General features: G+C 37.8%; 1 protein-coding gene across 3 annotated transcripts in view; it reads left to right on the top strand.

The window, feature by feature from the left end:
• IFT74 (intraflagellar transport 74) overlaps positions 1–12,225 on the top strand; it is a 59,174-nt gene extending 46,949 nt beyond the window's left edge. For 2 of the 3 annotated variants that reach the window (XM_058170438.1, XM_058170439.1), the window contains exon 18: positions 6,077–6,229. In XM_058170438.1, coding sequence (XP_058026421.1) covers positions 6,077–6,214 — 138 coding nt within the window. In that variant the 3' untranslated portion in view covers positions 6,215–6,229. Of the gene's footprint in view, positions 1–6,076; positions 6,230–8,910; positions 8,972–10,448 lie in introns of those variants that run through there. The other variant, XM_058170442.1, reaches the window with a different exon arrangement.
• Positions 12,226–15,444: the final 3,219 nt, after the last annotated feature.

Here is a 15,444-nt window from a genome sequence, read left to right as displayed (position 1 = left end):
TTCCAATTCCTGCTCAATGCTGGATCTACTACTAGAGTATTTCTGACAGATGATTACCAAGCCTCTCTTTGAAGACATCTAGCAAAAGAGAACTTGGCACTTTGTGCGGTAGCCTATTCCACTGAATGATACAGTTAGAAAATTCCTCCTGTTTTCTAGTTTTCTTATATAAGTATTTTAGCAACAGCCTTGTTTAGCTACTCTGTTCAGTTACAGTGGAGATGAAAAAGTTGCTTTGCAAACAATTCTCACATTTATGACCTCTGCAGATTTGTAAACCAAAGGAAAATTAAGTAAAAAACATAAGCGCAGCCACAGTTTCACTTAGTGATCATCCTGTTTAAAGGCCAAATTGCCAGTTCCAGTTGTGGTTGATACAGGTAGTCCTTGACTTACGACCGCAATTGAGCCTCAGTTTTTTTGTTGCTGAGTGAAACATTTGTTAGGTGAATTTTCCTCATTTTATAACCTTTCTTGCCACAATTGTTAAGTCAATCACTGCAGTTGTGAAGTTAGTAATCTGATTGTTAAGTGAATTTGACTTCCCCAAGGTCACAAAAGGGGATCACATGACCACGTGACCCTGTAGCCCTCATATATATGATCTGCCAAGCATTCAAATGTTGATCATGTAATCATGGGGAGGCTGCAATGGTTGTAAGTGAAAAACGATCATAAATCACTTTTTTCAGTGCCTGTAGCTTCAAATGGTCACTAAACGAACTGTTGTAAGTCAAGGACTACCTGTAAAAGAGGATTACCTATAGTTTTAAGCCACTGATTCCAATACTGCCGGCTGGGGCAACAGGAATAAGTTCACTTTTTTGTGTAACAACTTCTTAAAAAGCATTTAGGAAATATGCTTGAGAAACAGTTCTTCAAAATGCAGACTAAAATATTTGACATTAAATTGTCTTTGGCCTGCTAAAACATATATATAAAAACTGCTCTTTCTATATACCATATTTTTTGATGTATAAGACACACTTCCCCACCCCCCAAAAAAAGTGGGTGGAAATGTTTGTGCATCCTATACAGCGAATGTTGCCAAAGTCCCGCCCACCCGCTGGCCCCCACCCTTCAGCCTCTGCCTCCCTTGCAGCAAACAGCCTGGTCAGCTTCATCACAGCCTGATTTAGCGCAAGCAGCTTATTGGCAGTTGGATCGCCCTCCCGGAATACCACCTATCAGCTGTTCCAAGCTGCAGGGATCGCCGCTGCCATCGCCACCCATCACTGCTGCCGCCTATCACTGTGCGCCCCATTTTCGGCCTCCGCGCATCCCATTTCTGGCCCATACCAAATGGCGAGGATAGGTGGCAGCGATCCCTGCCACCTGGAACGGGCCAAAAACAGGACATGCAGAGGCCAAAAACAGGGCGCACGGAGGCTGAAAATGGGACGCACAGAGGCCAAAAATGGGGCATGCAGAGGCAGCGATAGACCACAGCAGCAATGTGTGACGACTGTGGCGATGGGCAATCCCCACAGCCTGGAAGAGCTGATAGGCAGTATTCCAGGAGGCCAGTCCAACCACCAATCAGCTGCTTGTGCTAAATCAGACTGTGGTAAAGCTGACCAACTGTTTGCTGCAAGGAAGTAAATTGCTGGGAGGCAGAGGCAGATTTTTTTTCGCCTTGTTTTTCTCCCCAAAAGCTAGGTGCGTCTTATACTTTGGAACATCTTATAGTCTGAAAAATACGGTAATCACTTTTGTAGGATTATGCTCCACCGCTTGCACCCAGTAGGGCTTGCATTGTTAATGGCACAGTGAAATAATGCAGGGCTATTTCCCCCTATCTTATCTCAACTGAGTATGACAGAGCCATTTGATGTGTCAGTAATAACTCAAAATACTTGCAAAACTCCCATATTTACTGCTGCAACGTAAGATACAAGCCAGCTGCTTCAAATGGCTTCCCATTCTTCCCGGTAGAAGATTAATAATCAGACTGGTAAAAAAAATACTTTAAAAATATCAGTGAATGCTTAAAAACTGTTTTACGCCAAAAACTGAAGTCATTTAAAAAAATTCTTTAAAAAATAGCATTTAACTTTTTCCATATACAGCCAACAGTCTTCTCACTTGAAAGAAATACTGTGAAAATTAGTGATGCTTCCTTGTAGGAATGGATGTTTAGAATGGGCAGTAAATAAACCCAAGCAAAACAGGCTCTCCCTCTTTTCTCTTGCAGTGGGATCACTTGTTTCCACGTCATTCTCCCATTGCTTTGTTCCTTTTGTAAGAAGGTGCATTTTCAGGCTATCCCAACTATGTTTCCTTACCTTACAGAACGAAAAGTGCCTGCAAGGAGAAGGTGTTGTTGGTGTAAATCAGAGGTCTCCAAACTTGGGAACTTTAAGACTTGTGGACTTCAACTCCCAGAATTCCCCAGCTGGGGAATTCTGGGAGTTGAAGTTCACAAGTCTTAAAGTTCTCAAGTTTGGAGACCCTTGGTGTAAATGATGATTTAAAGTGTTCATATACTGCTGGTAATGCAAACAGCTTGATGTTATGTTTGTTTACTGTTTATTCTTGTCAGAAGCATCACAGTTAAAATAAGGCATACTCTATGACATAAAATTTAAAATATAAAATACAAGATTGAGGTTATGTTAAAAGCTAATTGTGTTTGGTGTGGAATTCACCCAGATTTTATTCCACCTTCACTAGTGCTTGTACTTTATTTATTTATTTTATTTATTTTATTTATTTGATTTTTATACCGCCCTTCTCCCGAAGGACTCAGGGCGGTGTACAGGCAAATAAAGACAAACAAGACAATATTATATAAAATGCAAGATTAAAAAAACTTATTATAATTTGCCTAAAAATTTAAAATATATAAAAACTAAAACCCCATTTAAAATTAATAATAAAAACTATAAAATCCATAAAATTTAAGCCAGCCCCGCGCGAATAAAAAGATGTGTCTTCAGTTCGCGGCGAAAGGTCCGAAGGTCAGGTATTTGGCGTAAACCCGGGAAGTTCGTTCCAGAGTGTGGGAGCCCCACAGAGAAGGACCTTCCCTGGGGCCGCCAGCCGACATTGCTTGGCGGACGGCACCCTGAGAAGTCCCTCTCTGTGAGGCGTGCGGGTCGGTGGGAGGCATGTGGTAACAGCAGGCGGTCCCGTAAGTACCCAGGCCCTAAGCCATGGGCGCTTTAAAGGTCATAACCAAAACCTTAAAGTGCACCCGAAAAGCCACAGGTAGCCAGTGCAGTCTGCGCAGGAGGGTGTTACATGGGAGCTACGTGGCTCCCTCTATCACCAGCGCAGCTGCATTCTGGACTAACTGAAGCCTTGAGTGCACCTCAAGGGAGCCCCATGTGAGAGCATTACAATAATCCAAGCGAGAGGTAGCAGTGCGTGAGTGACTGTGCACAAGGCATCCCGATCAAGGAAGGCGCAACTGCGAACCAGGCGGACCTGGTGGAAGGCCCCCCTGGAGACGGCCGTCAAATGGTCTTCAAACGACAGCCGCTCATCCAGGAGGACACCTAAGTTGCGCACCCTATCCTTTGGGGCCAATAACTCGCCTCCAACAGCTGCAGCTGACTGAATCGAGATGCCGGCATCCACAGCCACTCCGTCTTGGAGGGATTGAGCTTGAGCCTGTTTCTCCCCATCCAGACCCGTACGGCTTCCAAACACCGGGACAGCACTTCGACAACTTCATTGGGGTGACCTGGGGTGGAGAAGTACAGCTGAGTGTCATCAGCGTACTGATGGTACTTCACCCCAAAGCCACTGATGATCTCACCCAACGGCTTCATGTAGATGTTGAACAGAAGGGGCGAGAGAATCGACCCCTGTGGCACCCCACAAGTGAGGGCCCTCGCGGTCGACCTCTGCCCCCCCTTGTTCATACTTACTGTTTTCTTAGCTTAAATATGTTACCATAATTTATAGTACTAAATTATATGTTGAATTCTAATTTTACTTTTATGGTATTCTTACCTGGTATTATGATTGTAATAAACAGTAAATAACACATTTGATAATTGGGTAAATAAGAATAGAATAGAATAGAATAGAATTTTTTATTGGCCAAGTGTGATTGGACACACAAGGAATTTGTCTTGGTGCATATGCTCTTAGTGTACATAAAAGAAAAGAAAAGATATGTTCATCAAGGTACAACATTTACAATACAAATGATGGTCAATATATCAATATAAGTCATAAGTGGAAAGAGATTGGTGATGGGAACGATGAGAAGATTAATAGTAGTGCAGATTCAGTAAATAGTTTGACAGTGTTGAGGGAATTATTTGTTTAGCAGAGTGATGGCCTTCGGGAAAAAACTGTTCTTGTGTCTAGCTGTTCTGGTGTGCAGTGCTCTATAGCGTTGTTTTGAGGGTAGGAGTTGAAACGGTTTATGTCCTGGATGTGAGGGATCTGTAAATATTTTCATGGCCCTCTTCTTGATTCGTGCAGTATACAGGTCCTCAATGGAAGGCAGGTTGGTAGCAATTATTTTTTAATAAAATAATAATATTTAATAATAAGATAAGATACAATATAAAATAGTGGCATATAAAATAAATATAAAATGTTGGAATGCCAAAATAAGTAACATAAGTGGCTTATCTCCTGCTGTTCAACAGAAAGACACAATGCAAAATATCCTATTCCTGCTAGGCACATATCTTCAGGATGTGACCCAACTAAGAAGGTTTGTGATAGATATAAGCAGGAAGGACTCTGATATGAAGTGGACATAATCCTAACCCAAATTCCAAGAAAACTCTTAGGAGCTTTCAGACTATCAAATGTGTAATTAAAACATAGTTAAACATAGCGAAATATAATTTCCTGGATAATTCAAGAACAATAACATTCACAAAAGCTGAAAAAAATCATGGCAGGGGCTCCACAACTACCCTAAACCCAGTTCCAGAACCAGGTCTTAAGGGACTTAGAAAAGACTGGAAACATGGGAGCCATACATATATCTGGGTGAATGCTATTCTAAAGGACAGGAGCTGTGATAAAAAAGATGCATTTCCTTGGATCCATAATACGACATTTAATTGAGGGAATTATAAATTTTATAGATACATAAAGCTTTAAACTCAGGTAAATCAACAGCTAGTGCAATTCTTTCAACTGTTCTGTGACAATAACCCAGTATACTAGATAAACAAACATGCACTAGAATCTGTTTCTGAACCACTGTTCATCCTTTTTTGTGTGTGTGTTTCTTATCCTATACAACAGCAATGAATCCCATTTTCTGACTGTTCCTTTTGTTCTTAGCTTTAACAGATAAAAAGTACATACAGCTATGATAGTTTTGTGCTACGCTTTCCCTGATGGAAAAAAAATTGCAGATTCACTTCAGCGATTTTGTTTTAATATTTTGTAACTGATAAATGCAGTCTAGATTTAAATCCCTTCTGTTTTTCCTTTATGCTAAGAGCTGTTCCATGGGTAAAGCTTTTTTGGACAATATGCTCTTACTGCTTAATTTGAGTCTTGAGGATTGGAGTTTGTTGTGTCCTCCTTCAATATGTTATTAACCATTCCAGTTTTATCCTACTCTATATCTTTCTGATAGATCTGGAATAGTACCTCCCTTTTTACAATCCTGTAATCCCTTAGATCCTTTATTCTAATTGTGCATTATTTATATCAAGTGTTTCAGCATTTAAGTACCATTTATTACTGTAAACAAAAGATTTTATGAGAAGAGGAAATGTGTTAGAAAGTAAAAGCTAGGAAAAAATAGCAGAAGCCAATGTGTTCATAAACACTGGCTGGGAATCAAAATTAAATCTACAGTGAGTACATGAGGACAGCGAAAGAGAAAGAAATGATTCACATAAAAGGTATGGATTTTAAAGAAATTGGAAGTCTGGATTCATGCAAATCTTCAAGTTTTTATTTTTCCACCTGTTAAAAATTAGAATAACTTAAAACTGAAGGCTGGCCACTTCAATCATATTCTGAAAAATCAGCTCTCATTTTATGTGCTCTTTATGGTAAATGTTATGCTGCAGACTTAATTATAAATATAAATACTTTTTTCCTCCTTGAGTGGTTTGACTTTGTATTATTTCCTCATGCTAAGAAACTGCAAGAAGAGAAAGAAAGATTGACCAAACATAGGGATGCATTCAAGAAAATTATGGAACATTTGAATAGAGACTACGAAGGCCTAAAGTTGCAGCTCCAGGAGAATGAAACACATGCACAGGTAAATTATTAAAGATACACTAAATTGCTTCAAAACTTCTTGAGACAAGTGTTTTTAACCTGTGGGCATGCAGGATGTATTTTATACTGAATACCTCTGATGGCAGATTTGAATTAAAAAGGAGGATGGAACTCAGCTTTCTGAAATGAACATAGAGGCTACTGTTTTGCAATAATATAGGGTATGTGAAAGCTATATAAATTTTATAGATACATAAAGCTTTAAACTCAGGTAAATCAACAGCTAGTGCAATTCTTTCAACTGTTCTGTGACAATAACCCAGTATACTAGATAAACAAACATGCACTAGAATCTGTTTCTGAACCACTGTTCATCCTTTTTTGTGTGTGTGTTTCTTATCCTATACAACAGCAATGAATCCCATTTTCTGACTGTTCCTTTTGTTCTTAGCTTTAACAGATAAAAAGTACATACAGCTATGATAGTTTTGTGCTACGCTTTCCCTGATGGAAAAAAAATTGCAGATTCACTTCAGCGATTTTGTTTTAATATTTTGTAACTGATAAATGCAGTCTAGATTTAAATCCCTTCTGTTTTTCCTTTATGCTAAGAGCTGTTCCATGGGTAAAGCTTTTTTGGACAATATGCTCTTACTGCTTAATTTGAGTCTTGAGGATTGGAGTTTGTTGTGTCCTCCTTCAATATGTTATTAACCATTCCAGTTTTATCCTACTCTATATCTTTCTGATAGATCTGGAATAGTACCTCCCTTTTTACAATCCTGTAATCCCTTAGATCCTTTATTCTAATTGTGCATTATTTATATCAAGTGTTTCAGCATTTAAGTACCATTTATTACTGTAAACAAAAGATTTTATGAGAAGAGGAAATGTGTTAGAAAGTAAAAGCTAGGAAAAAATAGCAGAAGCCAATGTGTTCATAAACACTGGCTGGGAATCAAAATTAAATCTACAGTGAGTACATGAGGACAGCGAAAGAGAAAGAAATGATTCACATAAAAGGTATGGATTTTAAAGAAATTGGAAGTCTGGATTCATGCAAATCTTCAAGTTTTTATTTTTCCACCTGTTAAAAATTAGAATAACTTAAAACTGAAGGCTGGCCACTTCAATCATATTCTGAAAAATCAGCTCTCATTTTATGTGCTCTTTATGGTAAATGTTATGCTGCAGACTTAATTATAAATATAAATACTTTTTTCCTCCTTGAGTGGTTTGACTTTGTATTATTTCCTCATGCTAAGAAACTGCAAGAAGAGAAAGAAAGATTGACCAAACATAGGGATGCATTCAAGAAAATTATGGAACATTTGAATAGAGACTACGAAGGCCTAAAGTTGCAGCTCCAGGAGAATGAAACACATGCACAGGTAAATTATTAAAGATACACTAAATTGCTTCAAAACTTCTTGAGACAAGTGTTTTTAACCTGTGGGCATGCAGGATGTATTTTATACTGAATACCTCTGATGGCAGATTTGAATTAAAAAGGAGGATGGAACTCAGCTTTCTGAAATGAACATAGAGGCTACTGTTTTGCAATAATATAGGGTATGTGAAAGCTATATAAAATTTTATAATATGAATTGATAACTTTCGATGCTGAGTATGTCATAGAAAACAATTAATTATAAAACATATGGTGCTTGTGGTTTGGTATTTTATATTTCAAAATTTACTGGTAAATAAAATGTACAGTATTTTTCCAACTCAAAAACTAATGGGCAATTGTTGTTTTGATGTATACAATGGTTTATATTCTGATTTTCCATTTAGAGTGAGATATTCTTAAAGTAAACATGTTGACTTCCACAGAATGTTTTTGAAAGTTTCATTGTAAGGCGCCCACATGTTTTGATTCCAAAGGTTTGAACAGCAATATTAGGCAAGCAAACTGCTGCTAGTATTTTTAGGAAGCAGCCATAAATATAATAGCCATATAACCTTGTTATTTATGCTTAGCGAATGGCTACAATTCCACTGTTTAACTTATTGTGTTAGACTATTCTCAGCACAGACCCGGTTCTTAATCACATATTCTGCCATCAGACAGGAAATTCAGCTGTGGAAGTGAGGAAGTTTCTCCCTCTTAGTGCAGAGTATACTATAGTTTAATATGAGTAAAATATTTTGGAAGCAATTGTTGATGACTCCTCCCCCTCCCCCAAAAAACCAAAACAGACTAGGAGAATTCTGTGCCTTATCTAAAGCAAATCTTCACTGTGATGGATTGTTATTTTAATAGATTATCATTATAAAAATAAGTTTGTGTGTGTTTATTTATTTATTTGACTTTTATTCTATCTTTATTATTTTTATAAATAAATCAAGGTGGTGAACATACATGATAGATACTCTTTCCTCCTTCTGTTTTCCTTACAATGACAACCCTGTGAGGTGGGTTGGGCTGAGAGAGAATGGCTTACTCCAAGTTCATCTAAAGCAGGATTAGAACTTGCAGTCTGCCAGTTTCTAAGTCAGCACCCTAATCATTAAATCCGTGTGTGTGCGTGTGTGTGTGTGTCTGTCCACAAACACACATGCATACATACACACACATGTACATATAGAAAGAGAAGATTATACTGCAATTAATGTTAATCAGAATGCTTAATAGAAAGCAACGTAGCTAATCAGTTAAATAGAAGGGAAGTCAGTCTTGTGTTAAAAAGTGGAAATACAGTATTCATTCCTGTTGTTACCATGTTTTTCATTTTCTACCTTCAGCTTACAAATCTGGAACGGAAGTGGCAACACCATGAACAAAATAATTTTGTTATGAAAGAATGTATCCTTTTTGTTTTCATAAATAGCATAGTGTTGTCAAATACTGCAAATTATTACTGTTACTTCCTCCAAAGCACCAGGCTTTATTAAGCTCTTCTGACATTTATTCTGAATAAATTTGGTGCAGATATACTGGTATATTTTTTTTCTGAATACAATGAGGGCACATATCAAAAACTTAGAAATTGTACTGAGTTTAATAAGAAAGTAAATCAGGTGCATAAATAGAGTCTTGTTAAATATTGTCTACCTTCTCAGATCACAGTGGACCAAAAGTATAACCTACTTGTTATATATGCAAATATGTTATTTGATTAAATACAGTAGTCATCTGGTTAAATACAGCAATTGGTTTAGAGTGGCTGATGGTTGCTTCTTTGCTACAGGGTTTATATGTAGTTTTTTGGGTTGATTTGACCAATAGAAGTTCTGCCAAGATTTTGAGATGGGTAACAAGAGTAGTTGCACAACTGAATGTTCTTTCCATTCAGCCATTTTCTAGGGTGGATTTCCAGATAACCACAGCAAGCATGAATTTAGCAATGGCATGTGTTCCATTGTTCCTTCTCACTGCTGAGTGGCACTTTGTGTAACAGTAATTTCTCTGTGATCATACCTATAGAATTTTTAGAGTTCCTTGCCTAAAAAGAGTCAGGGAGGTCACAGTAAGGTGAAGCTGTATCAATTTTCAGTGTAATAAAAGGGCCTTTAGGGTGCTTAGCATCAGAATTCACCATTGGTTATATATGGTACACAAAGCAGAGGGATGGTAGTATCATGTAAAACCCTATGCACAGGGACATGATGTAATTTAACATCTGTCCTGTCTTATTCTTACATCTGGCATCAGTAGTAAATCCAGGTGTGAACACACTAAATCACTACAGGAAAAAAGAACCTTGCTGTCTGGGATTTTTAGGCATGCCTTTCTGTATTGTATGAATATACTTATTAGGAGGATTAGACTTATTCTCAACTTCTTGACCCAGGAGTATAATATGGGGGGTGGGGGGGAGAAGCAGGCTCTTTATACAGTGGAAACCAATTCACACTTTATAAGTTATTACAACATGTATGGATGTTCTGCAAATATTCCTTTTCCCTCCAAAGAGATTGGATTGGTTCAGAAGTGGTTATTGTATTTAGAAAAGAATGGATTTTGCTAATTGAATCGTGTGAGGTTTAACATGAAATCGAGAATGAGTGCAACAGCTTAACCTGCTGCCATATTGTCATTGGCAAAGTTGGTTTAATTCATGGTTACTGAGAGCACAGTTGTTGAAAAAATTGCCCTGAGTTTTCTCAACCCAGATGCCTTCTTTCTCTCTGGCAAAATGATACATACAAAAAAGGATAGATATGTAGGAATTTCCCCCCCAGTATGGCCTCAATTCTTTAGACATTATGAGGTGATGGTGTTTCTTATTGGTAGGTTTTATATTTATTGGAGAACTTTTTCCTTAATTGATATAATCAAGTTATAGCTACAAAAAGCCAGGAAAGTGACTACCAGCCCATAATGAACGATGTCATGAAGGAAGTTGCAGAATATAACAAAACTATAATAGAAGCTTTACAGAGCGGCAAGAATTGATCGTAGATCTGCCTATCCTGGATGGATCAAATTAAAGATATACATACAGTTATTTTGAAGAATGTTGATATTTGAAGGCATTCCAGTTCACGTTAGTATAACCTGTGTGCCATTTTTTCCTGTATTCCAGGGAGCATGATAGACCCATGCCAGGGACATTTGTTTGTTTTCCTTTGAATTAATTCTGTATTGTAAAACAATTGTTCAATGAAGATTCTTTAATTTATATTTGTTTTGCTTTGTTAAATAAGCAATATAGTTTGATTCACATCATTTTAAAAAACACATGTGATGTTGTGTGATACAGTGTACTACAGTACACTGTAGTGCTTAAGTTTCTTCTAAAGTTGTACCTGCAAAAGCAGAAAATGTTATTATTCTATATTTCTATTTATTTTGACAGATCAGAATTGTTCTACACTGAATTGTGTTTAAGATGCATAAGGATATTAAAATAAAGAAATTTTAAAAGTCAGCCTGTATTTTCCCCCAAAAAAATATGCAGTAAAAGTCATATGTAGTAAAATGAATATCTAAGTAACTTCTTTTTAGCCTCAGTATCTGAGGAATCCAGGGGCTCCAGCTTGAAATAAGCTGCCTGACTTGAAAAATTCAGAGCATTCTTTCTATCGGAAGCATACAAGTCACATTCTTGCTCTAGGAGGATAAAACTCCCAATGGGATCAAGAAAACAGCAAACCCAGAAGTACTGTGTTGAAAAGGGAGTCATCCGTCGTGAATGAGCAAAAGCCAAATCAGCTCTTCTTGTTGACCCATCTCCCTTGTTCCTGAGGGATCCTTCTGTGAGTAATGTTCTGTTTGTAAAACCCCATTGATAAGCCTGAATAAGAAAAGCAAACAGAGCAAAAAATGTGTAACTAGTTTTTTTGACTGATACCAACAGGCCAGATGACTCCCTTTCCTCACAGTTATAATAACTTTTTCATGCTGCTTTATCTTTCCAATGGATGGTCAGTAACCTGGTAATTTCTGAGGAATGCAGGAATGACTAAAGAACAGTTACACAGATTGGCTAATGCAAAATAATAAGAATATTATCTAAATTTTTAAAAAAATCAAAGTATTTGGAACTGTATTTCTAACAGATTTTGGCTTTTTGTTCTTGTTGGATGGTTGCATTGTTATTATATTGAACCTTTGCATCCTGAACCAAAGACCATTGCATGAAATATTTAGTTTCATTATTTCATTTATTTCCTGACTTTCATCCAAGTTCTCAGGATGGCACATTCAGAAGTCTCCATTTTGTCTCTATAGTACAAATGTTACGACAGGCATCCTGTAGCTCATTTTCAAATGGTTAGTCAAGCAAACCAATGGCTTCACCATCATGGATATATCACATATTATACTAAGCCCAAAAGAAACCACCTAATGATTTAACATTATGTCAGTGATTGCCCAAAATCTTTCAAATGAGTTTCCTTAACTAGAATTTGACTGTGGCACTACATTATTTCATGTTTGTGCTATATTTAATGAGGGGGGAGTATTTAAGTGTAAAAATGTACCAAAAATTAGTGATGTTTATCAGACATGCTAAACTGACTTGCAGTAGACTTGATAGATTGTATAAATTTGGAAGATGGATTGAAGAAGTTGGTTTATCTAGTTTTGCCTATATTTTTTGGCAGATTAAGATAATTTCTTAACCAGTCAGGTATCCAGGTGACTAAACAAGCAAACAAACAAACAAATAAAAGTCTTTACCAGAGATTTGCAGCAACCCTAAGTAAATGGCAGAATTTCCTCTGTCTCAACAGCTGATTTTTATTCTGCCTCAGAAAAGAGGCTAGTGGGAGATCTTGTCCTGACAGCTTTTAAGGTGGAACAAGTTAAGCAAAGTGGTTGATGGATAGATATTCTGCCAGCTCCCCTGAACATGGTTTGCAGCAAGGGAAGAGATGTGTTTTGACTGGGAGATTTAACCAGCTGTTTTCCTCTCTTGCCTTACCAGGAAGTCCCCACTTGCCCTAAGAATTAGAATTACAGTATGTATGGTGTCCATTGCATGGATGATCGCTCTCTTCCTGTTTCACATTGCTGGGTTGTTTAGCTTCTCTTGTTTCATCGCTCATTCTCTCAACCATCACCTGCTCCTCTGCATCACTCTCTGTTGTTAGTTCTACCATTCTAACACAGCTCCATCATCAGTCCCACCATCTCAATTACTGGTCTCCATCATCAGTTCCAACATTTGTATCACCAATTCCATCATCAACTATTATAACAACTCTAACAATTGGCTGTATTGCAGGTCCATCATAGCTTCTTCATTTCATCTCTATCAATGGCTCCATCACTAATGACACCTTGTCAGATCTATTTTTGACTAGTTGTTGGCTCTGTTGCTGGTTCTATCACCTCCTCTAGGAGCAACTCCACTGGCTCCATCACTGACTTCCTTGCCATCTCTATTTTATCTATTATAAACATTTATCATGTCCATTATTATCTGTACTATGATTTGGGTGTTGTTGTTGTTGTTGTTTTTGTATTTCTACACCTATGTGATTCATATATTTTTTGCTCTCACCTTTCTCTCTTACTCTTCCGCTTTTTTCATTCACTTATCTGTGCTGTCTTTTCTCTCATTCTGTGTCTCAAAAGTAGGTATTTGGGGGTACTATTAACAGATACTGGTGAGTCAGCGGTGAAATCCTACCAGTTTGGACTGGTTCAGTGATAAAAACTACCGGTTCGCTTGAAAAAAAGCTACCAGTTTTCTGAACCGGTATTTCCAACGATCAGCTGTGCTGCGCGATTGAAAATTACTAGAAAGCAGGAACTTCTGCTTTCTAGTGAATCTAAATCGCGCAGCACAGCTGTTCGCTCCCCGCCCCACTGTTCTACTTACCTTCCCAAGCCTCCTTTTCCCAAGCGAAGCATATGTTTGACGCATATTGTGCATGCAGCACGTGTTTTGTGCACAATGTGCATACGCAGCATGCACTTGGCGCGTGCCGTGCATACACAAGCAGCAAACCGGTAGCAAACCAGGGAAGATTTCACCACTACGGTGAGTAGATTCTCATGCTTCAACCACTACTACTCAGGAAGATGGAAAATAACACATTAACATCATATTGGATAGTTAGGTAGACTCAGCTATGGGCTGAAGATGAAATGAAGACTGCATCATGAAGATGTGACTTAGAAATAGTTGGTGCATATTCCGCTACAGACAAGGCAACATGCTGAAGAGCTCTCAGTCTTTAAACCACTGCTCATATCATCAGAAAGTGAGGTTAATTCTCCAGGATCTGAACCTTCTTGGATTTATACAATGCTTACATAGCCAGTTAATTTAATATCTTCTCGTGATTACAGTTACACTTCAAAAGAAATGAGTTTTCAGCTTTGCCTGGAGGAGAATTTTCTTTCATTTTAGAATAATGGAACACAATAGACCACTACACATTTGTCATTGTGCATTTGTTGACAGCCAGAAGTCACCAACACTTCACTCAGCAGTTGGTCTAGGTAAGATGCAGAACAGGATAGCACGCCCATAGCTCTGGGAACTATTAAAGGAGCTGAATTTGTTCTTCTGCACAACGTTATAAAACCTTGGTCTTAGCTTCATGCATTTTCTAGCATCTGGTTCCATTTTTTGCTCCATCTGAAGAGAAAAGAAAAAAAAAGATGCTGTTTATTAAAATGGCAAGTTTAGGGGTATCCTTGCAGAATTGTCAATTTCCTGCTTCAACCCAATAAATCTGCTTCATTCTGTTTTTCATATCGTAATAATATCTAACTAAGACAAAACAGAGTTTCTATAGACCCAAGTCTATTATCTAGGGGAAATTCCCACTAATATCTCTTCCTTCCTTTTGGGAAGAGCTTTCAGTTATTCCAGTAAGACTTTCTTTTTTATTATTAAGATAAAATTGGTCTCTAATAACCTCACAGGAGTCTTTTTGTCAGTCACTTGGTTTATCCATTGAAATCCCCCATGCTACAATAACATATTTTGATGAACAGTGGACAGAAGTCACTGTCTGAGTAAACACACTAAATGAAATTTCATTGTGTTCTTCATATGGGGTCAGTTGTGACATGGCACTGATTTTGCAGAACAGCCTGGGAAAGTTCCCCAGCCTTGTGTCTCTACTTTGCTGGGTATCTACAGTAATAAAATCTTGATTCTAAAGATACAACCCCGGATGTTCTTTCTTGCAAAGCTTATTTCTTACCTATAGATATCTCAATCATTTTTTAATCTGTATCCCACTGCTTTGATACTACAAACATTTTCTGCCTTGGTTATTATACAAAAGACACAGCTGTATGAAATGATACTGCAGTGACCAAACCTGGAAAAGCAAGTGTTTTGCACCATTCCAATTCTAGCACAACAGCTTTAGTGAGAACCCCCTGCCTGGGCAGGGGGTTGGACTAAAAGGCCTCCATGGTCCCTTCCAACTCTGTTGTTATTATTAGAGAATCCTCACTATTTGAGAATTCTCACTTGCATGAGCTATGTACAGTTGTGTTATGTCTTTCTACTGATCATTTGAATCAGAAGTAGGTTTTTCTAGTGGCTTGTTTTATTGTAACTTGATTCCATTATTTGAGAGGTTGCCACAAAAAGGATTATTTTCCAAAGCATCAGAGGGCAGGACAATGGATGGAAACTAATCAACCTGGAATTAAGGAGAAACTTCCTAACAGTGAGGACAATTGACCAGTGGAACAGCTGGCCTTCTGAAGTTGTGTGTGGTTCATCACTGGAGGTTTTTAAGAAAAAACTGGACAGTCACTTTTCCGAAATGGTATAGGATCTACTTGAGCAGGAGGCTGGACTAGAAGACCTCCAAGGTCCCTTCCAGCTCTATTATGATTCTGATTCCAACACC

This window comes from Ahaetulla prasina, chromosome 2 (assembly GCF_028640845.1).
Source record: "Ahaetulla prasina isolate Xishuangbanna chromosome 2, ASM2864084v1, whole genome shotgun sequence".
Taxonomy (NCBI): domain Eukaryota; kingdom Metazoa; phylum Chordata; class Lepidosauria; order Squamata; family Colubridae; genus Ahaetulla; species Ahaetulla prasina.
This window is presented reverse-complemented; position numbering and strand designations above follow the sequence as displayed.